General features: G+C 36.5%; 1 protein-coding gene across 1 annotated transcript; it reads left to right on the top strand.

Moving 5' to 3' along the window:
• The first annotated feature begins 19,649 nt into the window (after positions 1 to 19,649).
• Positions 19,650 to 20,003, top strand: LOC141518121 (large ribosomal subunit protein eL34-like). Its single transcript, XM_074229844.1, has one exon. It carries the CDS (start codon positions 19,650 to 19,652, stop codon positions 20,001 to 20,003), a length of 354 nt encoding a protein of 117 aa, XP_074085945.1.
• The last annotated feature ends 5,644 nt before the right edge of the window (positions 20,004 to 25,647 follow it).

The following is a 25,647-nucleotide window of genomic DNA, read 5'->3' as shown; positions in this document are numbered from 1 at the left end:
GAAAGATTAACACAAGAAAGATAATTTAATATTTTTCCATGACAATATTTGGCTTAGACAATCTCCAAGAGAAAGGAGATATTTGTTTTAAAATACAGCAGGCTAGAAGGAGGTTCTCTAGCAAAGGGGAATCTGATACACCATCTTTACTTAGAGATAGAGTAGATATGATTTCAGACAAAGGGATGTCTCTAGTAACAGGTAGGAGATGAGGCCTATAGGGCTAGTCACAGTTAGAATTCCGGGTTTTCTGGAGGGACCCAGGAAGGACACTCAGAACTTTAGGTAGGGGAGTTATTAATGGGGACTCAATTAAGACTATAATTGGAATTTAGTGAATTTCATTCACTAGATGTTCTAATTAGGTAAACCAACTATTTTAGATCATGAGACTTTTAATCAATTTTTTCTTTTTATGTCAGATTCCAGTATAGTCACAAAAGGAAATGTTACTGGGTAAATTCCATGTTCTTGGAGCCAAGGAAACAAATGGACTAAAGATGTCGGGTGACAGGGACCTGCAGCCAAAGGAGTGGTTTCTTAGTATGGCCTGAGGTTGGACCGTTTTGACTTGATTTTCCCAAAATGAAATTTGGATGATGTCTCACCTGGAAGAATAAATCTGGCCCAACTCATTTGACTACTCACATGACTTCTACCTGGACATTGACACTGAGTACTTTTATCTATAAAGGAATTTTCCTTTAATGTCCTGGATCTTTATAGTTACTAAGCAAATCAGGAAAAAAGAAATTTTAGGTGAATGGGATCTAGGAACCAGAGATACGTTAGATGTGTGGCTCTGACACCTACTATCAGCTACATGTTATGATAGGAATTAAGTTTCCTTAATTTTTATTTAGAGAGGATATTTGGATAAGAAGAAGAATGGCAATTCTTAGGATAATTATACTTTCAAGGTCGAGATTAAGGAAATAAAATGTGAGTCAGATAAGTATATCAGGAAGAAGAAAATCTTTTGTATATTTGGTAATATTTTGGGAAACCAAATCATTTTGGTTAAGGATGTTTCAGTCATTATTGTAATGAGAGCAAAGGTTAAGATTGTGTTTCTTCTTTTTGAAAGATATTATTTATTTTGCTTAACAATTTTTCACCCATTCTTGCTTCCCTCCCCCCTCCCCCCACAGGAAGCATTCTGTTAATCTTTACATTGGTTTCATTTTATACATTGATATAAGTTGAATGTAATGATAAAGAAATCATATTTTTAAGGAAGAAAAATAAAGTATTAGATAGTGAAATTACATAATAAGTTAATGGGTTTTCCCCCCCTAATTTGAAGGTAGTATTCTTTGGTCTTTGTTCAAAGTCCATAATTCTTTCTCTGGATTCAAATGGTATTTTCCACTGCAGATAGCCCCAAATTGTGTCTCGTTGTTGCACTGATGGAATGAGCAAGTACGTCAAGATTGATCATCACCCCCATGTTGCTCTGAGGGTATACAATGTATTTCTGGTTCTGCTCATCCCGCTCAGCATCAGTTCATCCAAATACTTCCAGGCTTCCCTGAGTCCCCATCCCTCCTAGTTTCTAAGAGAATAATAGTGTTCCATGACATACATATACCACAGTTTGTTAAGCCATTCCACAATTGAAGGATATTCACTTAATTTCTAATGTTTTGGAACCCCAAATATGGTTGCTATAAATATTTTTGTAAAAGTGATGTTTTTACCTTTTTTCATATTCTCTTCAGGGTATAGACCCAGTAGTGTTATTTATGGATCAGTGTATGCACATTTTTTTGCCCTTTGGGCATAATCCCAAATTGCTCTACAGAAAGGTTGGATGAATTCACAGCTCCACCAACAATGTATTAGTGTCCCAGATTCCCCACATCCTTTCCAACATTGATCATTGTCAATTCTGATCATATTGGCCAGTCTGAGAATTGTGAGGTGGTATCTCAGAGGTACTTTAATTTGCATTTCTCTAATAAGTAATGATTTGGAGCAATTTTTCCTATCACTATGGATTCCTTTGATTTCCTCAGCTGTAAATTGCCTTTGCATATCCTTTGACCATTTGTCAATTGGGGCATGGCTTGATTTTTTTGAAAATTTGACTCAATTCTCTGTATATTTTAGAAATGAGTCCTTTGTCAGAAATACTAGGTGCAAAAATTGTTTTCCAATTTACTACATTTCTTTTGATCTTGGTTACAGTAGTTTTGTCTGTGCAAAAGCTTTTAAATTTAATTTAATCAAAATTATATAGTTTGTTTTTAATGATGTTCTCTAGCTCTTCCTTAGTCATTTCCTTTTTATTTTTAAACCATATGCTTGGTACTCTTTGAACTAAGATGATTGTTCAATATATATGTTAAAAGCTTGAGTCAATGTGATAATTATCACTGAGAGTTCGCTCATATAGTAAAACACTAAAGAAGTTTATTGTGTTAAAATGAAGTATGTGCATCAATATGGCAATAAGGCAAAATGTAAATTGTAATAAGCTCCAAGATCTCACTATTTTGTGATGAAAACATGTGTTTTGATCTTAGTAAAATGTTAAGTAGTGGGTTTTTTTTTTTTTTTTTTTTTTTTTTTTTTTTTTACCAGAAGAGAAGGTCTCAGCTAGTTACCTGCGCTGGAGAGAACTTTTTGTAACAGATTCAGAAGCAGAAGGACATAATATATCTCCAGGTAAGAAGAGAAGAGAGGACAGATATTGGACCAGTTCATCTCTACCATCTCTCACTTATGTGTACCTTGTGTAGTCAAGGGATCTGTATCTGTAACTTCCCCTTGATTCTGTAAGTGTGACATCCCAATTTATGCCCTTCTTCTTATGAAATGGAGGAGAGGCAGAGTGAAGATGTTCTCCATTGAGAGAAAAGGAGGGAGATTGTTGGGTGGCATGATTATATCCTACAAGAATCTGTATATCCTATCTAGGGAGAGTCCTATCTCTAACTTAGATGACAGCATATTAGTAATAGTGGGAGAAGAATCTAGCTGACAGCAGTCCATGCCCAGTCTTGTGGTGTGGCTTAATGTAATAGTTCACAGCAGTTTTATAATTGGCCTTTGGTACCAGTCCCTCTGTATCTGGCCTAGATTCTCAGTCCCTGGTCAGAGATACACTTTGACACAGGATTCTGATCTAGAGGAGAGAGACACACAGTGGCATTTGACTGAGTCATTTCAGGTTGACTATTGTTTATACCAGTCTGGTCAAGATATTTTCCTTTTGAGTAGCAAATGTCTAGACATGTCCAAAAGCAGGGTGCACATATTCTGGACTGTACAACTTAGAGATAAGTGGACTGAGACTCATGTGAGATGCAATGATGGTACCTGGATCCCTTGTAAAGATGTGCAAGCTAGGGGACTTGTTCAGGGAAACTGTGATTATGAACTAGTATGAACTTGTAAGGAAAGTTTGGAAATGGCTATTTGCAAGAAAAATTAGTTAGGGAACATCACTAGATATATTAGCTGTTCTTGGGATTAGTCAAATGACACAAAATCAGGGATTTATTTTGATCAATTTTGGAGCCAGGAAGACCTATCTAAAGACATTGTTATAAGAAGTTGCCACTGGAAGGAGGTATAGTATGTTTGGAAATGTGCCTCTTATCATGATGATTACATAGCTTATTTAGGAGGGCCCCTTGGAAGTAAGGATGAATAGTACATTTATTGGAAACTGGGAAACTATTCTTGGAAGACCATCCAGCACTAAAGGGACATTATTAGTTTTGTGGGACTACTGTGTACACCCAAATGTTTGGTCAAGAAGTTGTTATCTAGACTTAAGGGTCTGGGGTCTGGATAGGAGTTGGGACTATGGAACCCCAATTTATAACCTGATTAGATTCTAAGCTGTAGTGGAAAAAATGCCCAATTAGGCAGCTAGGGTCTTGACATGCTGTTTGGGTAAACCACACAAATGAATCTGTTGCTTGGAAAAGGAGGAGTTTGTGGTAAATTGAATCTATCAAGTTAGATGTCAATAGGCAAATAGTTAAAGACATCAGAAAAGTTGGCATGTGCTCCTGCAAAAATCTGGAAAATAGGAGAGGTCCATGTTTCTGATAATGAGGAAGTAAAATCTTGATAGAAGAAAAAGTCAGTAGTTATGTCAGTAGGAAGGGTTTTGATTTAAGAAAAAACATCACTACTAAGGTGTGGAACCCAAATTTTTCTTATCAAAGAAAAGGGGGAAATTGTGAGGAATATCTGGGATTTTGGATTCCACAAGAATGTGAAGGGAGGATTGTTGGTTTACATTACAAAGACTGGGTTGTGGCTGCATTGCTGCCATATGAGCAGGTAACCTGAATCTGATAAAAAATTTAAGATTACATAGGGTCATAGGTGTGCCCACCTTTCTAAGGTGGGTCTTAATCTTTGTGCTTGCTCAAGGAAATATACCTGCTCTTGATCATTAGTATGATAAGCAGGGCAGGGAAACGCATGAGAACCAATGTATGAATTAGATTTGTAATCCCAGCCTATGATTGGCATGAGGGGGATAGAAACAAGGCCTTTCAAACTGCTTAAAATAGCTTGTCTTTTGGGATTTCCCTGCCCTTACCTCCTACCATGAGAGAGGTATGCCATTTTTTAAGATATCTTAATAAAAACTATTTTAATCACTCTGAGAAAAAATAATTATCATCAGATATTTATCACATAGAAATTATGAACCATTAAGAGGTTTCTGTGAAAACATCAACAATTAAAGAGTTTAAGAACAGAGAAATTTGGGGGCAGCTAGGTAGAGCAGTAATAGAGCACTGGCCCTGGAGTCAGGAGGAGTTGGATTCAAATTTTGCCTCAGATACTTAATAATTACCTAGCTGTGTGACCTTGGTCAAAGACACTTAACCCCTTGCCTTGCAAAAGAAAAAAAAAGAAAGAAATAGATAAATTTTATAGGGAATGTCTGCCTACTACATCATAGCAAAAGGGCATTGAGGAATTAAAACTTGACTATTGCTTTGATAATTTTAAGAAGCAATTATGGCCAGCAGCTTTAGTCAGTTAAATCCTCACATCCCTACTTAAGATAATGAATTAGTCAGGTGGTGAACAAGGGAGGTATAAAATCACATCAACACCCTGAACTTTGATTTCCTTTCAAATTGCCTAATTTCTCCAAATGTCAGACCTCAATTCTACTGTAGCTCAATTCACAATCAGTTACTATTACTTCTACTTTCCATCCTTCTCCATGCATGGTGGATGGACTTATGTTCATCAGTTATAATTCCCAGAAATGTATGTCTACAGATCTCAGAGCCCTAGCTCTCAGGAATGTCTTTCTCAGTTTACAGTAAAAAAATTCTGTTTTTAAAAGATAATTTTGACATGATTCATTTAGTGACTGAAATTATGATTCCATGATTGTTTAAAAGTATTAAAGATGTATAAAATGAACATGGAAAAAATTACAAAATATAGATTATGAACCTTCTCGTTTTGGAATCATGGAGATCAAACCCTGTCACAAAATATATTTTTCTGCTTTTGTCAGTTTGGGGTTTAGAGGATGTTCAGGAAAATCTAGCATTTCTGGTCAGAGCACAAACCCTGTCACAAAATATATTTTTCTGCTTTTGTCAGTTTGGGGTTTAGAGGATGTTCAGGAAAATCTAGCATTTCTGGTCAGAGAACTTGCTGAGTCCTTTATAGGGTTTCTTATTCAGATTTTCTGACTACTTAGTCCTTAACTCTCACTTGTGGCGCTAAAAAGTTGTATCATGTGCAATGGTCATCCTTCAATAAAACTGTCCCAGCAAATAGCTAACCGGGTCACCAAAGACCTCAAACCCATCACTGAGGCAGAGAAATATCTACTCCAAGCATGTAGGTCAGTGAAGTGGCACAGTAGATAGAACACTGGCCTTGGAATGAGGAGAAAGGATGTTCAAATCCAGCCTCAGGCATTTGCAATTTACTAACTTTTTGATCTTGAGCAAGTCACTTAACCCAGATTGCCCTGCATCCAGTGCCATCTCCACTTATCCTGGCCACTGGATTCAGATGACTCTGGAGGAGAAAATAAGTCTGGTGACATAGCACAGCACCACTTTCACTCAAATCCAATTCATGTACTTGTCTGAACATCATCTCCCCAAAGTCATGGTCTTCTTTGAAAATGAAGGACAAACCACCCTAAGCATGTGAAGACTTTCCCCAGCAGAATGTCCTTTAGCTGTGATTGTTATCAGTCCTCTTAGGAGAGGAGAGATCTCAACTATCACTTCTACTTTTCTTTCATCTTGTAATTTAGCTTCTGATATCACAAGGCTTCCAATATTCTTCTAATTGGCAATTCCAATGGCTTTTCTCAATTTTCCTACTTATTGCTTCTCTGTGGCATTTGACACTATTAACTATCTTCTCCTAGGTACTTTTCTCCTAAGTATTCAAAATACTGCATTTTTGGGAGAAGACAGAGTTATTACCTACCCAGGCTAGCCACTTCCACACTTGTCCACCTACAGTTCCATGGCTTCATCCTTTTTCATATCATACTTTGTAACCATAGAAATTACCTACTTCCCTATTCTGGGCCCTCTTCTCTAAAGATTCTCTTGGTGATTCCCTCACCTCTTTTGGTTCAAATATCATTGCAAATGACTCTCAAAGTCATACAAATATGTATGCATATATATGCATACATATATAAACATATAAATGCAAATGTATATGTATGTATTCCCATTCTCTCCTCTGAACTCCTGCCCTGAATCATTCATTGATGGTTAGCTTTAGCATATTCTACATAAATTCTCATGTATAAAATAGAATTCAGCTCTCTTCCTCAAACCTTTCATCCTCATAATTTCACTACTTAAGGAAACTACCAATTTTCTAGTATACAATGTTATCAATCTCAAATTCTAATTCTTAATTCTCTATTTGTTAATCCTTACTAAATTGGAGTAATATTCCCTCCATAATTTCTAACATTAATTCCCTTGTTTCCTTTTTTTCACCCTGGCACAAGTGTTTATCACTTGTTGCCTGGACAATAGCACTTGCCCCCTTTATGTCTTCCCTGCATCTAGTCTTTTTCCTTTCTAATCTATTTTCTACCAGTCTATCAATTGAGCATATTTTAAAACTGATCATATCAGTTTCCTGAAAGAAGACCTAGTTTGATTACCTTGGAATTCTCTTCCTAGGGAATACTTCATTTCTACTTCCTGTGCATTTGCTACATTTGTTTACATGGTATTTTATTTCATTAGAATATAAATTCCTGAATATAGGTATTTTTCTTTGTCTATTTATATCAATTAATGTAATGCCTAATAATTACCAGAAGGTTAAAAATGCTTGCTTAATAAATGAATCAGTAAATACTCAAAAAATTAGATACAGAGTCAAATATTTGATTTAAATAAAGGTTCACTTTCAGAGATCTAGAGCTAAAAAAGTATATGAGGCCATATTGTCTGACTCTCTAATTTTCCATATGAGAAAATTACAACCCACAGACACTAAATGATGCGTATGATTATGCTGATAATATGCCTCGGAGGAGAAATTTGGTTCTTTGTCTTAAGTTTAGTATATTTTCTGTGTTTTAGACTACTTCCCCTGATTTGGTCTATATTATAGTAAGAATAGAATATATAGAAATATTCCTTCATAGTCAGTTTAACATGTTAATTCCAGTACCTTTTAATAGAAAAATTTCTTATCAAGACAGAGATAATAGATAATAAGTAGATATTTATCTAGGTGTTTTAAGACTTACAAAGTAATATGCATACATTATCTAATTTGAGACCTCAATAATCCTGTGAAGTTTATATTCCATTTATGATGTTTATTTTATAGATGAAGAAATAGAGTTTTGTTTTTCAGTCATGTTCTGCTCTCCATGACTCCACGTACTATACTATCCTTGAGGTTTTCTTGGCAAAGATACTGAACAGTTTGCTATTTCCTTTTCCAGAAGATTAAGGCAAACAAAAGTTAAATGATTGTGTTAGGATTGCAAAGTTAGTAAGTGTCCAAGGCTGCATTTTTTAAATTTATTTTTTATTCTCATTTTATACAAATTTTTTTACATTAATAAAATATTCTTGTTTACAAGTAAACAAAATACCGCTCCTCCCCCATCAATATAGATAGACTTGCTTGGGTGAAAAAAGGAAAGGGGAGAGAAAAAAATTAAAATAAAAAAATAATAGTAATAATTGTAGGTATGGCCAGGTGGTGCAATGGACGATGCACCAGCTCTGGAGCACCCGTGTCCATATCCAGCCTCGTAAACCCAACAATCACCCAGCCGTGTGACATGCAACCCACCCGATCCCCACTGCCCTGCAAAAACCAAAAAAAGAAAGAAAAAAAGACCCAAAATAAAATAAAATAGTAATAATAGTAGGGGTGGCTGGATGGCAGACAGAGCATTGGCCCTTGAGCCAGGAGCACCTGGGTCCAAACCTGGCCCCAGACACCCAAAGATCAACCCTCTATGTGGCCCCAGGTAAGTCATCCAGCACCACTTGCCCTGCACCCTCCCCCAAATAATAATAACAAAAAATGTGCTTGAGTCTTTGTTCCAACACCAAAAACTCTGTCATGGGCGGATCTCATTCTTAATGATAAGTCCATCACAAAAGTTATTTCCATATTTTTCCACCTTTGCTATTGCTGATCCAACTCCCTCCTTTCTTATTTCTCCACTACCTGGGCAGGCCTTCCAATCCCAGCCCCTTGCAAGAAGTAAGAAAGAAAATGTGTTATATCTGACCACTCTTCCCCCATGTTCCACCCTCTCTTCCTTTATTCACATGCCCACCCCTTCCCCCTGCTCCGCGCTCCTTCTTACTCCAGATGTCTATACCCCATTGAGTATATATGCTGTTTCCTCTCCTAGCTATCTCTGATGAGAGCAAAGGTTCCCTCATTCCCCCTTGTCTCCCCACTTCCATATCATTGCAATAGCTCATTGTAATAAAAAAAATCTTATGTGAAATATCTTGGACTATTCCCCCTTTCCTTTTTCTTTTTCCTATTACATTTCCCTTTTTTTTTCTATTGACTCCATTTTTACACCATATTTTATCTTTGAATTCAGCTTTCTCCTGTGCTTCAACTATAAAAGTTCTCTCTACCTGATCTATTAACTGAGAAGGTTCATATGAGTATTGTCAGTGTCATTTTTCTATGCAGGAATAGATCCAGTTCATCCTCATTAAGTCCTTCATATTTCCCCCCTCTCCTCCAATCTCCATGCTTCACCTGATCAAACCTTCTGTTCAGCTCTGCCCATTCCAAAAGTAACATTTGAAATTCCCCTGGATCATTGAAAGTCCATCTTTTTCCCTGGAAGAGGACATTCAACCTTGCTGGGTAGTACATTCTTGGCTGAGTTCTAAGCTCGTTTGCCTTTCTGTATATTGTATTCCAAGCCCTACGAGCTTCCAATGTAGCTGCTGCTAAGTCCTGTGTGATCCCGACTGCAGCTCCACGATATTTGAACTGTGTCCTTCTGGCTGCTTGTAATATTTTCTCTTTGACTTGGGAGTTCTGGAACTTAGCTATAATATTCCTAGGGGTTGGTTTTTTGGGATCTCTTTCTCTGGGGGATCGGTGGATTCTCTCCATTTCTATTTTGCCCTCTGTTTCTAGAATATCAGGGCAATTTTCCTGTAGTAATTCTTTGAAAATGATGTCAAGTCTCTTTTTCTGATCATGACTTTCAGGTATTCCAATAATTTTTAAATTATCTTTCCTAAGTCTGTTTTCCATATCAGTTGTTTTTTCAATGAGATATTTCACATTTTGTTCTAATTTTTCATTTTTTTTTGTTTTGAAGTATTGATTCCAGATTTCTGGTAAATTCATCAATCTCTCTGAATTCTATTCTTTGTCTGAAGGATTTGTTCTCCTCAGAAAGTTTTCTTATCTCTTTTTCCATCAGGCCAATTTTGCTTTTTACAGCAATCTTCTCCTCAATTACTTTTGGAACTGTTTTATCCATTTGACCTAAGCTGGTTTTTAGCATGCTATTTTCTTCAGCATTTTTTTGGATTTCCTTGACTAAGCCGCTGACTTCATTTTCATGTTTTTCCTGCATCTCTCTCCTTTCTTTTCCCAGTTTTTATTCCAACTCTCTCATTTGATTTTCGAAGTCTTTTTTGAGCTCTATCGTAACCTGAGCACAATTTATGTTTTTTCTTGGAGTCTTTAGATTCAGGAGCTTGTGCTTCCTCATCTTCAGACTGAGTATTTTGATCCTTCTTGGGCTCATTTGCAAAATATTTCTCAATAGTCTTCCTTTTGTTTCTTTGCTTGCTCATTTTCCCAGCCTGGGCCTGGTTTGGGGGTGCATCCTGAGCTTTTGGGACACTCCCACAAGTGTCTGATTGTGTGAGGCTCTGTCCTCCCTCCTGGTCTGTGAATGACCATAAGTCCCCCCCTCTGCCACATGGCTGAGGTGGGGGGCCTGCTGTTCTGTTGGGGGGCCTAGACTGCAATCAGGATCTGAATGTGGTCAGAGCCCCAGAGTCCTGTTCCAGAGGCAGAGGACCCAGCTCTGCAGTCTCTCTTCACTCCCCTCCCTCACCTCAATGGGCTCATGCCCTGGGGGCTCCTGCTTACTGGCTCAGCCTGCTTCTGTTTCTTGGGTCAGGGCTGGGGAAAGACCATGCTCCTTGCTGCGTACCCTGAGGGCTGGGCTCCATGTGCTGGCTCTGGCAGGGGTCCCCTGCTGTTCCCCCACTTTGTGCCCGGTGCTCCTCGGGGTGCAGCTCAGGAGACTCCCGGGCTGCTGTGAGCTGAGACTCCCAGTGCCCTGGGGCTGCCTCCGGGAGGCTAAAGTTCTTTCACTCTGGCGGGCCACCCCTCTGGCAGGCTGCTTCTCCGATCCTAGGGAGCAGAGCCTTTCTGCTCTTTTTCAGGTTACCTTGAGTAGGAGAACTGCCTCACTGGGTCCCTTTGTGGGTTCTGTCTCTCGAAAGTTTAGTTAGATTCCTTAGCTGATGAATTTTATCAGAGAGCTCCTAAGACTGGATCCCTTCTTGTTGCCATCTTGGCTCTGCCCCCCGCCAAGACTGTATTTGAATTTAGTTTTCCTGACTCTAGGCCCAATGCTCTATTCACTAAATCAAGTGATTATCTAAATAGAGGTTATGTGAAAGTACATGCCTAATGTATCAAAGGGGAGATATGAACCTCAATTAGGCCTCTGCTTACATCAGGTCCACCAAGTTGGCCATTACACCTTGAAATCCCTCATTAGAGATTGATCATAGTCCCTCAACTAGAGACTGATCTAAGGGTAGCTAGATGGTTCAGTAGATAGAGCACTGACCATGTAGTCAGAAGGACAGGAATCTGAATTCAGTCTCCGATATTTATTAACTGTGTAATCTTGGGCAAATCATTTAACTCTGATTGCCTTTCATCCAGGGCCATTTCTAGTCATTATGATTCATATTTGGCCACTGGATCTAGATGACTCTGGAGGAAAAAGTGAGACTGGTGAGTAAGCACAGCACCCCCTCACTTAAATCCAATTCATGTACTTGTCATGGCATCACCTCCCTGATGTCATAGTCTTCTTCAAGAAAGAAGGACAAACATTCATCCATTCATACATACCAAAAGAGAGTTCTTACCTGGCTAGATTTTATCCCTTCCCCCAAATATATATACATATATATAGTTATATATATAGTTATAATTATGGATATAGATATAGATATTGACATATCTATATCTATATCTCTCTATTTAAGTGATCAATAAATGGAAATTGATATCATCCTTAATTAAAACCATACACAAAACTACAAATACAACACTTAGTGAAAAATTTGAAAGTTACCAGGGAGATAAGGTTAGACAAATCACTAGCTCACAAAATGGAGGACAGAAGGGGTATTTAATGTGCAGCTTTGGAGGAGAATATGGATTGGTCTTTGTGCCAGAAAGACTTTTTTGGAAGATCTCAGGATTTCTAAAAAATCAAATGGAAAAACTGAGAAAAGACATACAAGAGAAAATTAATATATTTTGCAACCAAAAACAGCAGAAGAATTAAAAATCCTTTGAAAATGCATTTGATCAAATGCAAAAATAAAGTAATTCCTTCAGAATAACAACTGGGCAAAGGAAAAAAAAAATAACAGTACCTTTAAAGATTGAATTGACAAAAAGAAAAGGGAGATGGAAAAGTCTTCCTGAAGAAAATAAGTCATTGGAAAAAAGCCATAATCAAAAAATGAGCCTGGATAGAATTCTTCAAGAAATCATAAGAAAATTGCCTTGATATCATGGAACCAGAAGGCAAAAATAGCTTTTGAAAACATCCATTGATCATCTCCTGAAGGGGATCCCAAAATAAAAATGTCAAGGAATATTGTAGACTAACTGCATAATTATCAGATACAGGAAAATCATATACAAGTAATCAGAAAGAGGCAATTAAAATCTTGAGGAGCCATAGTCAGTATGACACAGGACCTGGCTTCTTCAACATTAAAGGAATGAAGGACCTGGACTATGATATTCCAAGCAAGATTGAATTATATCCAAGATTCTATTATCCATCAAAATAGAGGATTTTTAGGAGAGATGATGAATATTTAATGCAGTAGATGGCTTGCAAATATTCCTGATCCAAAACTGAATAGAAAACATTATCTTCAAACAGCATGCTCAAGAAAAAAAATGAAAATTCAAAACAGGAGAAAAGAAAACGACTATTATTCAATAAAATTAGACTGGTTACAGCTCTATGTGAGAGGAATGCTCTCATAACTCTTGAGTATTATAACTCTTTTAGAGCTAGTATACTTAGATGGAAGGTATGTACATAAATTGATTTTAATGAAATTTTTTTGAAAAATAAGACTTTTTTTTTTAATAAAAGGTGATTGCAATGATATGGGAAGAAAGAGGAGAAAGAATTAAGTGAATTATTTCACATGAAGAGGAACAAAGGACCTCTTTCAGTAGAGGGAAAGTGGAGAGAGGATGTGAACTGCTTGAATAATACTTGCATAGGATTTTGCTCCAAGAGGGAGCAACATATGCACTCAGTTGAATTTAAAAATTTATCTTTCCATTCAAGTGTTAGGAGGAAAAATGAGGTGGGAAGGTAAGTAAGGACTGATTGAAGGGAAGAAAGTAAGAAATGTAAAGGGGAAAGAGGGACAAAAAGTGAAGGCAGCTAATGGGGGGGAAATTGAGGGAAGTGGTATTCAGAAGCAAAACATTGGTGAGGATGGAGTGGTTGAAAGCAGGAAAACAAAGTACACATATAGGGGGAGGAGCCAAGATGGCGACAAGAAAGGATCCAGTCTTAGGTGCTCTCTGATAAAACTTATAAACTAAGGAATCTAACTAAACTTTCAAGAGAAAGAACCCACAAAGAGACCCAGCATGGCAGTTCTCCTACTTCAAGGTAACCTGAAAAAGAGCAGAAAGGCTCTGTTCCCTGTGGTCGGAGGGGCGGCCTGCCAGAGGGGTAGCCTGCCAGAGTGAAAGAACTTCAGCCTCGTGGAGGCAGCCCCAGGACACTGGGAGCCCTAGCTCACAGCAGTGGGGGAGTTTCCTGAGCTACGCCCCGGGGAGCACCAGGCACAAAGTGGGGGAACAGCAGGGGGACATCTGCCAGAGCGAGCTTGAGCAACCCAGCCCTCAGGGCACACAGCAAGCAGCTTGGTCTTTCTGCAGCCCAGATCCAGAAACAGAAGCAGGCAGAGCAGGTAAGCAGGAGCCCCCCAGGGTATGAGCCCATTGAGGTGAGGGAGGGGAGTGAAGAGAGACTACAGAGCTCTATCCTCTGCATCTAGGAACAGGACTCTGGGGCTCTGACCACATTCAGATCCTGACCGCAGTCTAAGTCCCCCCCATAGGACAGCAGGGGCCTCCTCCACCTCAGCCCCATGGCAGAAGGGGGTGTATATGGTCATTCACAGACCCAGAGGGAGGACAGAGCCAAACATACTGAGACCCTTGTGGGAGTGTCCCAAAAGCTCATGAAGCATGCCCAAAACCAGGCCCAGGCTGGGAAAATGAGCAAGCAGAGAAAAAAGAGGAACACCATTGAGAAATATTTTGCAAATGAGCACAAGAAGGATCAAAATACTCAGTCTGAAGATGAGGAAGCACAAGCTCCTGCATCTAAAGACTCCAAGAAAAACAGAAATTGGGCTCAGGATATGACAGAGCTCAGAAAAGACTTTGAAAATCAAATAAGGGAGTTAGAAGAAAAACTGGGAAAAGAAAGGAGAGAGATGCAGGAAAAACATGAAAATGAAGTCAGCGGCTTAGTCAAGGAAATCCAAAAAAATGCTGAAGACAATAGCATGCTAAAAACCAGCTTAGGTCAAATGGATAAAACAGTTCAAAAAATTATTGAGGAGAAGGATGCTTTAAAAAAGCAAAATTAGCCAGATGGAAAAAGAGATAAGAAAACTCTCTGAGGAGAACAAATCCTTCAGACAAAGAATAGAATTCAGGGAGATCGATGAATTTACCAGAAATTAGGAATCAGTAGTTCAAAACCAAAAAAATGAAAAATTAGAAAAAAATGTGAAATATCTCATTCAAAAAACAACTGATATGGAAAACAGACTTAGGAAAGACAATTTAAAAATTATTGGAATACCTGAAAGTCATGATCAGGAAAAGAGCCTTGACATCATTTTCAAAGAATTACTACAGGAAAATTGCCCTGATATCCTAGAAGCAGAGGGCAAAATAGAAGCGGAGAGAATCCACTGATCCCCCCGAGAAAGAGTTCCCAAATAACCAAGCCCTAGGAGTATTATAGCCAAGTTCCAGAACTCCCAAGTCAAAGAGAAAATATTACAAGCAGCCAGAAGGACACAGTTCAAATACCGTGAAGCTGCAGTCGGGATCACACAGTACTTAGCAGCAACTACATTGGAAGCTCATAGGGCTTGAAATATAATATAATGGAAAGCAAAAGAGGTTAGAATGCAACCAAGAATGAACTACCCAGCAAGGCTGAATGTTCTTTTCCAGGGAAAAAGATGAATTTTCAATGAACCAGGGGAATTTCAAATGTTCCTTTTGGAATGGCCAGAGCTGAACAGAAGGTTTGATCTTCAGATACAGGACTCAGTTGAAGCATAGAGAGTGGAGAAGGGGAAAATATGAGGGACTTAATGATGATGAAGTGCATGTATTCCTGCATAGAAAAATGACACTGATAATACTCATATGAAACTTCTCAGTTAATAGAGCAGGTAGAGGGAGCTTTTATAGTTGAAGCACAGGAGAAAGCTGAATTCGAAGATAAAATATGGTGTAAAAAATGGAGTCAATAGAAAAAAAGGGAAATGTAATGGGAGAAAGAAAAAGGAGAGGGGGAATAGGCCAAGATATTTCATATAATAAGATTTTTCTTTATTACAATGAGCCATTGCAATGATATGGAAGGGGGGAGGAAGGGGGGGATGAAGGAACCTTTGCTCTCATCAGAGGTGGCTAGGAGAGGACACAGCATATATACTCAATGGGGTATAGACATCTGGAGTAAGAAGGAGTGGGGAGCAGGGGGAAGGGGTGGGGATGTGAATAAAGGAGGAGAGGATGGACCCTGGGGGGAGAGCATTGAGATATAACGCATTTTATTTTTTACTTCTTGCAAGGGGCTTGGATTGGATGGCCTGTCTGGGCCATAGGGCCAGTTGGATGCTGGGCCTAAGGGTTGGTATGGGTGCTTGGGGCCTCTTGGCTCCAGCACCAAGGATTTGTCTGCTGCACCACTCAGTGACCCTACAGCAGAGTCAGAGTGGAAGGAGCGAGAAAATATAGTACATGGTAGTGGAGAAATAAGAAAGGAGGGAGTTGTAATCAGCAATGGCAATATTGGAAAATATTGAAGTAACTTTTATGATGGACTTACCATAAAGAATGTGATCCACCCACGACAGAGTTGTTGGTGTTGAAACAAAGAGTGAAGCATATTTATTATTATTATTATTATTATTATTATTATTATTATTATTATTATTATTAGGGGGAGGGTGCAGGGCAAATGGGGCTGGGTGGCCTGCCTAGAGACACATAGCAGGGTGATCGTTGGTTGTCTGAGGCTGGATTTGGACCCGGGTGCTCCTGGCTCAAGGGCCAATGCTCTGTCTGCCACCCAGCCACCCCTACTATTATTACTATTTTATTTTATTTTGGGCCTTTTTTTTCCTCCTTTTGGTTTTTGCAGGGCAGTGGGGATTGAGTGCCTTGCATGTCACATGGCTGTTTGATTGTTGGGTCTACGTGGCTGGATGTGGGCTCGGGTGCTCATTGCTCCAGGGCTGGTGCTTCGTCCATTGTGCCACCTGGCCATACCTAGAATTATTACTATTATTTTTTCTTAATTTTAATGTTTTTCCTCCCCCTTTACTTTATCACTCAAGCAAGTCTATATTTATGGAAGGGAGGGGGTATTTCATTTACTCTTAAACAAGAATATTTTATTAATGTAAAATAAACATTTGTACAAAATGAAAATAAAAAATAAAAAAAAAAGTACAAATGTAGGGGAAATAGCATGGAAATGTGATTGGGATGAACTCTCCCATAAAGTAGGACCGAACAGCAGAGTCAATTAAAACCCAGATTGCTAGGGTATGCTGCTTACAAGAAACAAATCTAAAACAGTACAGAGTAAAAGCAAAAGAATAGAACAGGATATATTATGATTCAGCTAAAGTGAAAAAAAAGCAGGGTAGCAATCCTTAACTCAGACAAAGCAATTGCAGAAATAGATCTCATTAAAGGAATAAGGAAAGAAATTACTAATTACTAATTGCTAAATTTACTAATTGCTAAAAGGCACTGTAAACTATGAAGATATTTGAATATTAAATATGTATGTATCAAGCGGTATAAATTCCAAATACTTAGAGGAGAAAGTAAATGATTTACAGGAACATATAAACAGCAAAATCATATTGGTCAGAGACTTCAAACTCAAAATTAGGTAATCTAACCATCAAATAAACAAATGGAAATTAAAGAGGTGATTAGAATGTAAGAAATTTTAGATAGAAAATTGAATTGGGATAGAAATGAATATACCTTTTTTCCTATAGTGTGTGCCACTTACACAAAATTGACCATGTATTAGGGCATAAAAACCTTGTTATCAAATCAGAAAAAACACTAATATTAAATGTATCCTTTTCAGTTGATGATATAATAAATACCATGTGTAATAAAGGGCCATGATGATAGACCAAAAATTAATTGAAAACTAAATAACTTTATTTTAAAGAATGAGTGGGGACTTTTGGACAAGATGGCAGAAAGAAGGAATTATTCTAAGGTTTCCTGGTTTCCCTTCAGAAATAATATGAAAGAAACCTCCTAACAGAATTCAACAGACAAAACCCATAAAGAGAAGCAGGTGAACCAGGGGTGGAGAGCAGAGAACCAGCCCAGGGGCACTGGGGGGTGAAGCCAGAAGTCTGAACTTAGCATAAGAGGATTTGACTGTGGGAGCTAAGCCCAGTAAGTAAAGTATCTAGGGTTTTCAAAACCAAATCTTTGTGAGTCATTCCTTCCCCCAACACACGATCCTAGGAAAATGAAGAAAGGCCATCAGATGGGGGGCTCATTGAAAACTACTAACTGAGAGAAAAAGAGAACTTCTGAGGAGAATATGGATTGGTCTCCAACCCAGAAAGACTCCCTAGAATGAATCAGTAAGGAGCTTAAAAATCAATTGGAAAAACTGGGAAAAGAAACTGAAGAGAAAATTAACACCTTGCAAGAGAAAATTAACATCTCACAAAAAGGAAACCAATCCTTGCAAAATACAATTGGGCACTAAAAATAAATAATTCTCTCATATTCTCAATGAGTCAAATGCAAAAAGAATATAATTCTCTCAAAACCACACTAGGATAAATGGAAAACTCCTTCAAAAATAGAATTGACCAATTGGAAAAGGAATTGCAAAAAATAAAAGAAGAAAATTCTTATCTAAAAAAAGAATGGGGGCAGCTAGGTGGCATAGTGTATAAAGCACCGGCCCTGGAGTCAGGAGAACCTGGGTTCAAATCTGGTCTCAGGCACTTAATAATTACCTAGCTGTGTGGCCTTGGGCAAGACATTTAACCCCATTTGCTTTGCAAAAAAAACTAAGAATGGAATCTGTGGAAACCAAGGAAATCATTAGACAACAATAGTCTGTTCAGGAAAACCAAAATAATGAAAAATTAGAAGAAAGTCTAAAATACTTCATCAGCAATATCACTGACCACAAGAATAGAACAGGGAATCACTGGTCTTCTTGAAAATATTGAAGAGGAAAAAAAGCCTGGACTTAATATTATAGGATTTGGTGATGGAAAACTGCCCTGATAACATAGAACCAGAGGGCAAAATAATTATTGAAAGAATACACTGTCCCCTCCAGATAGGGATACTAAAATGAAAATAGCAAGGAATATTGGGACCAAATTCCAGAACTATTTGATAAGAGAAAATCATGCAAGCATCCAGAAAGAAACAATTCAGATACCAAGGAGCCACAGTAAGGATTACACAGAACCTGACTACATCAACATTAAGGAATCAACAGGCCTGTATAATGAGATATTCCCCACAACAAGGGAGCTTGGTATGCAGCCTAGAATTCATTATCCAGAAAAACTGAGCCTTCTCTTTTGGGGGAAAAAGATGGACATTTAATGAAATGTGAAACTTCTAATTCTTCCTGATGAAAAGACCAGAGCTAAGGGCAGCTAGGTGGCACAGTGGATAAGGCACTGGCCCTGGAGTCAGGAGTACCTGGGTACAAATCTGGTCTCAGATACTCAATAAGTATCTAGATGTGTGGTCATGGGCAAGCTACTTAACCCCATTTGCCTTGCAAAAACCTAAAACAAAAGAACAGAGCTAAATAGAAAATTTTGACACCAAACAGTAGATTCAAGAGATACATGAAAAGGTAAAAAAAAAGGGGTGGCAGGGGTAAAATAATTATTATCCAATAAGATGAAACTGATTATAACCCCACCTGGGAGAAAGATTCTCATAACTCAAGAAGTGTAATTCCATTAGAGAGATTATATTTATCCAGAAGTAATAGACAATTATGACTTATCCATGACTCTGATACAATGATTTAAAAACAGTATCTCCTTAAGAAGAGAGACAGTAAAGAGATGGAGATGGGGAATATTGATTGGGGTGACTCATATTACATAAAGAGGTACAAAGTAATATTGCAATAGAGGGGAAGAAAGGAAGAGGTGAGAACCATCTGAATCTTACTCTCATGAGATTAGGCTTAAAGTTAACATACACACACTCAGCTAAATTGAGAAATTTATCTTTCCTTTCAAGTATTAAAAGGGCAAAGGGGAAGGGGTAAAAGGGGATCTAACAAAAGATAGAAGGGGCAAAGGGAAAAGGGAAAGAAAAGGGTGGGGGTTGGATACAAAGGGACAAACACACTGAAGATGGTGATATTCAGAAGCAAAATACTAGGGAATGGATAAAGTGAAAAAAGGGGAAAAATATGAAGATATGTAAGAGAGCATGGAGGGCAATAAAGATTTAGTAATTGTAACTTTGAATGTGAATGGCATGAATTCTCCCATAAAAAGTAAGTGAATGATCTTGCTTCTTCTGGCGGCGAACCTGACAAGAAATTAAAAATGGTTCAGTGCCTGACATATCAGCGTAGGTTGTCCTACAATACAGCTTCCAACAAAACTCGAATGTCACGAGCTCCAGGTAACAGGATTGTTTACCTTTACACCAAGAAAGTCGGAAAAGCACCAAAATCAGCCTGTGCTGTGTGCCCAGGAAGACTTCGAGGTGTTCGGGCAGTAAGAACTAAAGTTCTTATGAGGCTATCAAAGACAAAAAAGCATGTCAGCAGGGCTTATGATGGCTCCATGTATGCTAAATTTGTCTGTGACAGGATCAAGGGTACTTTCCTGATTGAGGAGCAGAAAATGGTTGTGAAGGTGTTGAAGGCACAAGCAAAGAGTCAAAAGAGTAAATAAAAAGGATGATTTTTGAATAATAAAGAAAATTAAAATGTGAAAAGTAAGTGAATGGCAGATTAGATTAAGAACCAGAATCCTATAATAGAGTGCTTACAAGAAACTCATTTGAAGCAGATAGGTACATACAGAGTAAAGGTAAAAGGTTGGAGAGAAATAAATTTTGCTTCAGCTGAAGTGAAAAAACAGGCATAACAATCCTTATCTCAGATAAAGAAGCTGAAAATATAGATCATCCTAGATAATTACAATAACAAGACAATATAACAAATCTTATGGGATACAACAGAGGCAGTTGTCATGGGGTACATTACATCTTTAAATGCTTATCTGTATAAATTGGAGGATGAGGAAATCAATGAATTAAACATACAACTAAAAATAATAAAAGAACAAATCAAAAACTCCCAATTAAACACCAGATAATACATTCTAAATATTTAGAGAAATAAATAAAATCAAAGCAAGAAAATTATTGAATTAAAAAATAAAACCAAGAGTTGGTTTATGAAAAAGTAAAAGAAAATTGATAAACACCTGGATAATTTGTTTAAAAAAGAACATGGGAAACCAAATTACCAGTAACATAAATGAAATAGGTGAACTCACCACCAAATGAGGAGGAAATTAAAGTAACAATATGGAATTATTTTGTCAAACTCTATGCTAATAAATTTGGTAATCTAAGTGAAATTGATGTATATTTACACAAATATAAATTGGGTTAAATGAAGAAGAACTCATATACTTAAATAACACAATCATTAAAAGATATTTGACAAGCCATTATTGAACTCCCTAAGAAAAATCTCCAGGACCAGATGGATTCATAAGTGAATTCTATCAAACAATTAAGGAATAATTGGTTCCAATTCTATATAGAACTCTGCCTAACTCTATGACACCAATATTATGCTGATACCTAAGACCTAGCTCCCTAGTAAATATAGATGTAAAAATCTTAAATTAAACCTTAGCAAACCAATTACAGCATGTTATCACTAGTATAATACATTGTGACTAAGCAGGATTTATTGCAGGCATGTAGGGTTGGTTCAATATTAGGAAAATTGTTAGTATAATTAACTATATCATTAACAAACCTATCAGCAATAATAGGAGTAAATCAATAGATGCTGATAAAGTCTTTGAAAAAAGACAACACCCATTCCTACTAAGAAACACTAGAAAGCATAGGAATGAATGGATAGTTCCTTAGAATGATAAGCAGTATCTGCCTGAAAACACCAACAAACATCATATAAAATGGGATAAGTTAGAGAGATTCCCAATAAGATCTGGGTTGAAACAAGGATGCCCTTTATCACCACTACTATTTAATATTGTGTTAGAAATGTTAGATTAACCAATAAGAAAAGAAAAAGAAATCAAAGTAATTAGAATTGGGAAGAAAGAGACAAAGCTCTCACTCTTTGCAGATGACATGATGGTAGACCTAGAAAATCCAAAAAAATCATCTAAAAAATTACTAGAAATAATTAGCAACTTTAGCAAAGTCACAAGATATAAAATAAGCCTTCACAAATCCTCTACATTTCTATATAAGCCTAGCAAGATGCAGCAGGAAGAGCTAGAAAGAGAAATCACATTCAAAGTCACTTCAGACAATCCAAAACACCTGGGAGTCTACCTGCCAAGGAAGACTCAGAAACTTTTTGAAAAAAAAAAATTAAAAGACACTTCTCATACAAATAAAATCAAATTTAAATAAATGAGCAAATATCAACTGCTCAAGGATATGCCAAGCTAATATAATGAAAATGACAATTCTACCCAAATTCAAAACTTGTTTAGTTCCCTACAAATCAAAATTCCAAAAAAATAACTTTAATGTATTAGAATTAAATTGTTAAATAAATCAATATAGAGAAATAAAAATTAGAGAATTTCTAGGATTTTAATGAGAAAAAATGCAAAAGAAGGTGGCTTATCCCTACCAGATCTAAAATTATATTATAAAACAACAGTGATCATAACTGTCTAGAATTGGCTAAGAAATTGAATGGTGGATTAGTGGAATAGACTAGGTACAATAGCAGGCAATACTTATAGTGATTTGCTGTTTGATAAATACCAAAGTTCCTGGTATTGCAACAAAAACTCACATTTCAATAAAAGCACTGGGAAAATTGGAAGTTAGTATGGCAGAAACTTGGATTGTACTAACACCTCTCACTGTATACTAAGATAAGTTCAAAATGGAAACAAGGTTTATACATAAAATGCAATAATATAAGGAAACTAGGAGATCAAGGAATAGTTTTCCTGTCAGATCTATGGAAAGTGAAGCATTGATGACCAAGGAAGAGATGGAGAACATCACTAAAATCAAACTTGTCAATTCTGATTACATCAAATTAAAAAGCTTTTGCATAGACAAAATCATTGTCAAAAGAAATGCAGTAAATTGGGAAAAAAATCTACAACTAATTTTTCTGACAAAGGACTCATTTCTAAAATAAATAGAGAACTGAGGCAATTAAAAAAAACAAGCTATGCCCCAATTGACATATGGTCACAGGATATGCAAAGGCAATTTACAGATGAGGAAATCAAAACAATCCATAGTCATATGAAAATTGTTCTAAACCACTACTTATAATGAAAATTAAAGCATCTCTGAGGTTCCACCTCACAGCTCTCAGTCTGGCTAATATGACCAGAAAGTGCAATGATCAGTGTTGGAAGGGATGTGGGAAATCTGGGACATTGCTATAGTTGGTGGAGCTGTGAACTCATCTAAACTTTATGGAGAGTTGGAATTATGCCCAAAGGGCAACAAAAATGTGCATACCCTTTGATACAGCAATGCCAATACTGGGTTTATATCCTGAAGAGATTATAAAAAAGGGTAAAAACATCACTTGTGCAAAAATATTCATAGCAGCCCTGTTAGTGGTGGTGAAAAACTGGAAATTAAGTGAATGTCCTTCAGTTGTGGAATAGCTTAACAAACTGGTATATATATATATATATATATATATATATATATATATATATATATATATATATATATATATATATATATGTCATGGAACACTATTGTGCTATGAGAAACCAGGAAGGATGGAAATTCAGGGAAGCTTGGAAGGATGTGCATGATCTGATGCTGAGTAAAATGAGCTGAACCAGAAAAACATTGTACACCCTAACAGCAACACAGGGGTGATTATCATTTTTAATGGACTTGCTCATTCCATCAGTACAAAAATCAGGCACAATTTGGGAGTATCTGCAATATCTATCTCTTATATTTTTTCCCTTAACGATATTATTTCTCTCTCAACACATTCAATTTAAATCAATGTATTGCATGTAAGCAATGTAAAGACTAATTCATTTCCTAATGAATATTGATGCAAAAATTTTAAATGAAATATTGGCAAAATGATTACAGCAAGTTATCAGTAGAATTATACTCTATGATTAAGTAGGGTATATGACAGCAATGCAGAATTTGTTCAATATTAGGAAAAATATAATTAATAAAATCAATAACAAATTTAACAGAAATCATATGATTATTTCAATAGATTCTAATAATGCTTTTGACAAAACATAGCTGCCTCTCCTATTAGAAACAGTAGTGACCATAGGAATAAATGGAGTATTCTTCAAAACAATAAGCAGTATCCATCTAAAACCATCAGCAAGTATTGTATGTAATGAGAATAAGCTAGATATATTGTCAGTAAGAACCAGGGATGAAACAAGAAAGCCTGTTATCATCACTATTATTCAATATTATTTTAGAAAATTGAACTTTAGCAGTAAGAGGAAAAAAAGGAATTGAAAGAATTAGAACAGGTAATGAAGAAACAAAGTTCTGACTCTTTGCAGATGAGACGATGATTATATTTAGAGAACCTTAAAAAGTCAACTTAAAAATTCCTTGAATCAATTAGCAATTTTAGCAGAATTGCAGAAAATAGAGTAAACCTACATAAATCATTAGCATTTCTATATATTATTTATAATGCACTGTGGAAAGAATTAGAGAAATTCCATGTAAAGTAATTGAAGACAACTTAAAATATTTGGATGTCTATCTGCCAAGGCAAACACAGAAGCTATATGAAAACAACTATAGAACACTTTTCACACAAGCAAAATCAGATCTAAATAAGTAGTAAGATATCAATTGCTCATGGGTAAGCCAAATTAATACAATAAAACTGACATTCTTTTTAAATTAAATTACTTATTCAGCACCAGATGAAACTTCAAAAATATTACTTTATTGAGCTAGGGAAAAATAGTAATTAAAGCACCAAAAGGTCAAGAATATCAAGGGAATTAATGAAAAATGCAAATGAAGGTAATCTAGCTATACCAGATCTATACTTATATCATAAAGTATCAGTCATCAAATCTGTTTGGTACTGACTAATAGAGTGAAATAGATTAGTTCTAAAGAAAAAGTAGTAAATGATTATAGTAATCTGCTATTTGATGAACCCAAAGATTGCAGCTTATGGGAAAAGAACTCATTCTTTAACTAAAAACTGTTGAGAAAACAGGAGGATTATATATAGGGAAAAAACTATGCATAGACCAACATCTCACGGGCTATACCAAATTAAGGGTAAAATGCTTACAGGATTTAGACATAAAAGGTGAAATAAAAAATCAGTTAGGAGAATAAATAGTTTACCTGTAAAATCTATGGAAAAGGGAGCAGTTTATGACCAAAGAAGAGAAAGAGAACATCATAAAAAAAAACTGGATAATTTTTATTATATCATATTGAGAGGTTTTTGCACAAATAAAACCAATGCATCCAAGATTAAAGGAAAACAGTAAGTTGGGAAACAATTTTTTACAACTAATATTTCTGTTAAAGGACTCATATCTAAAACATATAGAGAACTGAGTCCAATTTGGAAAAATGCAAGTCATTCCCCAAATGAAAAAACTCGTTAAAGAATATGAAAAACCAATTCTCAGATGAAGAAGCCAAAGCTATCTAGAGTCATATGAAAAATGCTATAAATCATTATTGTTGAGGAATGCAAATTAAAACAACTCTGAGAGAGCACTTCAAACCTAACATATTGGCTAATATGATTAAAAAGGAACTGATGTGGGGAAAATGGGACACTAATACATTGTTGTTCGAATTGTGATCTGATCCAAATTTTCTGAAGAGCAATTTGAAATTAATCACAAAGAATACCAAAACTATGCATTCCTTTTGGTTCATCAATAAATCTAGTAGGTCTGTATTCCAAAGACATCTCAAAAAGGCTAAAAAATTCATATGTACAAGGATATTTATAGCAACTCTTTTTTTTTGTAGTGGCAAAGAACTTGAAATTGAGGCGATACCCATCAATTGGGGAATGACTGAACAAACTGTGGTATATGAATATGATGGATCATGAAGAGTAGGATCTCTGAATAGGCTGAAAAGACTTGCATGATCTTATGCTGATTGAAATGAGCAGAACTAGAAGAAAATCATACACACTAACAGGAACGTTGGGTGATAATCCACTATGATAGACTCATTCATTTCAGCAACAACAAATTAATCAAAAGACAATTTTTTTTTTTTAGGTTTTCTTTGCAAGGCAAATAGGGTTAAGTGGCTTGCCCAAGGCCACACAGCTAGGTAATTATT

Source organism: Macrotis lagotis, chromosome 1, assembly GCF_037893015.1.
Source record: "Macrotis lagotis isolate mMagLag1 chromosome 1, bilby.v1.9.chrom.fasta, whole genome shotgun sequence".
Classification (NCBI taxonomy): Eukaryota; Metazoa; Chordata; class Mammalia; order Peramelemorphia; family Peramelidae; genus Macrotis; species Macrotis lagotis.
Note: the sequence above shows the minus strand (reverse complement) of the source record. Positions and strands in the feature narration are given on the sequence as shown.

What these genes read in the sequence shown, in the direction of transcription:
- LOC141518121 (XM_074229844.1), top strand. Translation starts at nt 19,650, where the DNA reads ATGGTTCAGTGCCTGACATATCAGCGTAGGTTGTCCTACAATACAGCT.